Source organism: Pygoscelis adeliae, unplaced genomic scaffold (assembly GCF_000699105.1).
Source record: "Pygoscelis adeliae isolate BGI_AS28 unplaced genomic scaffold, ASM69910v1 Scaffold303, whole genome shotgun sequence".
Lineage (NCBI taxonomy): Eukaryota > Metazoa > Chordata > Aves > Sphenisciformes > Spheniscidae > Pygoscelis > Pygoscelis adeliae.
In genome coordinates this window covers 31032-32916 of record NW_008824367.1, presented here as the reverse complement: position 1 = coordinate 32916, position 1885 = coordinate 31032, and the positions used below count along the sequence as shown (strand labels likewise).

The 1885-nt window shown below is 57.2% G+C and overlaps 1 protein-coding gene across 1 annotated transcript in view; it reads left to right on the top strand.

Moving 5' to 3' along the window:
• The window catches only part of CD276 (CD276 molecule), a 7830-nt gene extending 7591 nt beyond the window's left edge, over positions 1-239 (top strand). Inside the window, exon 7 of the mRNA XM_009319905.1 lies at positions 184-239. Within this exon, the coding sequence (XP_009318180.1) occupies positions 184-206 (23 nt within the window). The 3' untranslated portion in view covers positions 207-239. The remainder of the gene's footprint in view (positions 1-183) is intronic.
• The last annotated feature ends 1646 nt before the right edge of the window (positions 240-1885 follow it).

Here is a 1885-nt window from a genome sequence, read left to right as displayed (position 1 = left end):
TGTGCCTGGTCGTATTTGCCTGGGGCTGGCATCAGCCCTGCGAGCGGGGAGGATTGCTGGGTGATCCCAGTTTTCCAGGGCAGGGAGAGACGGGAGCTGCTGGTGACCAAATCAACTCGTTAATTTGGACCTGTGGATTATTATTCTTCGCCAATTTTTATTTCTTCTATTTTCTTCCCCCAGATAATGAGCAAGAAATTGATTGACGGGAGCTGGGACACCCCCAAGCAGCGCCCTGTGCCCTGGACCAGCCGAGATGTCCCCAGTGGGGACGAGCTGCGGGTCCCCTGGGGAGGGCACGGACCTGCTGCCACCCCTCGTCCCATGCCCTGTCACCCTCCTCCCACCCCGGCCACATCTTCAGGGAACCCTGGGGCTGGAGAGAGGCTGCATCTCTTTATCCCTGGCAAGCCCCAAAGACTGGTGCATCCTTCCCGGGGACAGTGTCTGTTGGGGAGGAGGCTCCTCCTTGTCTGTCTTTCCGTCCCCACGTGGGGCTTAGAGCAACCGGGGTCGACCGTTTCCCCCTGGCACCCTCTGTGCCCACTCCCGCGTGGCCGCAGCCAAGCCAGCCGCCTTCCAAGTGCCTTCCAGGGCAAATTTCGGTGCCCTTTCCAAGCCCAGAGGCCTCGAGAGGGGTGATGGGCTCAGCGAGGTCCCTGGGAGTGACCGATGGAGCCCCGGAGGCTCTGGGAAGACGGATGGGACCTGCGGGACCCCCAGGCACAGGGGGACAGAGTTGGTGCTCTTGGCCCCGATGGATTCACCGCTCCGGGGACGTATGGGGACAATTATTTTTTCAAGTTGTACCACTGTGGTTCCCACTGGACTTTTATTTTTGCCTTAAATGCAAAATCCCATTGGGCCGGTTATCCCCTGCCTCGAATTAATCTGGGGGATTTTTTGAGGGGGGGTGAAAGGCAGGGCTTGGGGGGACCTGCCGGTCAGGTGAAGCCCCCCTGTCCTCCCCGTAGTGACAAAGCCGATGCTTTGGGGTCTAAAGCACTGGTGGGGACGAACCTGGCCGGTGCACGGGGTCGAGCCTTCGTGTTTCCCGTGGGATCAGGGGTCTTTGCCCCCGTGTGTATCCTGGGGGTCCTCCCTCCACTGCCGGGTACCTGCAGGGTGCATGGGGGCACCCGAGCTGCCGGGGTGAACGGGGTGGCGTGTCCTTGGTCCCGCTCCGGTGGGTGGAGAAGTCCTCGCTGTGCCCCTCCATGGCTCTTCTGCTGGTTTTCGTCGTTATTTAAAATCCAGAATCTGAAGGGGATTTTTGTGCCTTGACAAATAAATTCGGGGGTTGTTTTGGACAATGCTTTCCAGGCTCGGCGTGGTCTCCGGGATGCAGCTTTGGCCATAATTAGTTTAAATATTGAAATTCACAGGGTGAAACCTTTATGTCCCCCTTTCAGCCCGGCCCCATCTGTCCCTTGATTGCCCTGCTGCCAGCACAGCACCTTGCACTGTGCCGCCCTCGTCCATCACCCGGCGCGGGGAGAAAACCACTCCAGCGATGGAGAGGTGCCTGCCCTCATCCCTCCTCTTTGTTTTAATACCTCGAGCAGCAGAACGAAGAGCAAGATCCTGAAGGGATGTCGTCATCCATCTGAGATCGCTCTGAAATTCAGGCTGGTTAATCCCAGCGATGGGATGCAAGTGGGGGCTGGTGGGGAAGGGACCTTCCTAAATCACCTGCGGAGGATTATTTTTAGCTGTCCCCTGGGCGTGAAGCCAGGCTCTGCATTTCAATAGAAAAATATTTCTAAAAAGGAGACAAGGGAAAGCGTGCTGATATCAAACTCGGATTAGGGAGGGGATGGATGGTGATTTCATTTAGGGGTTTTGATCTACGGCCTGAATTGAGCACCGGTGCAATTTTTAACGA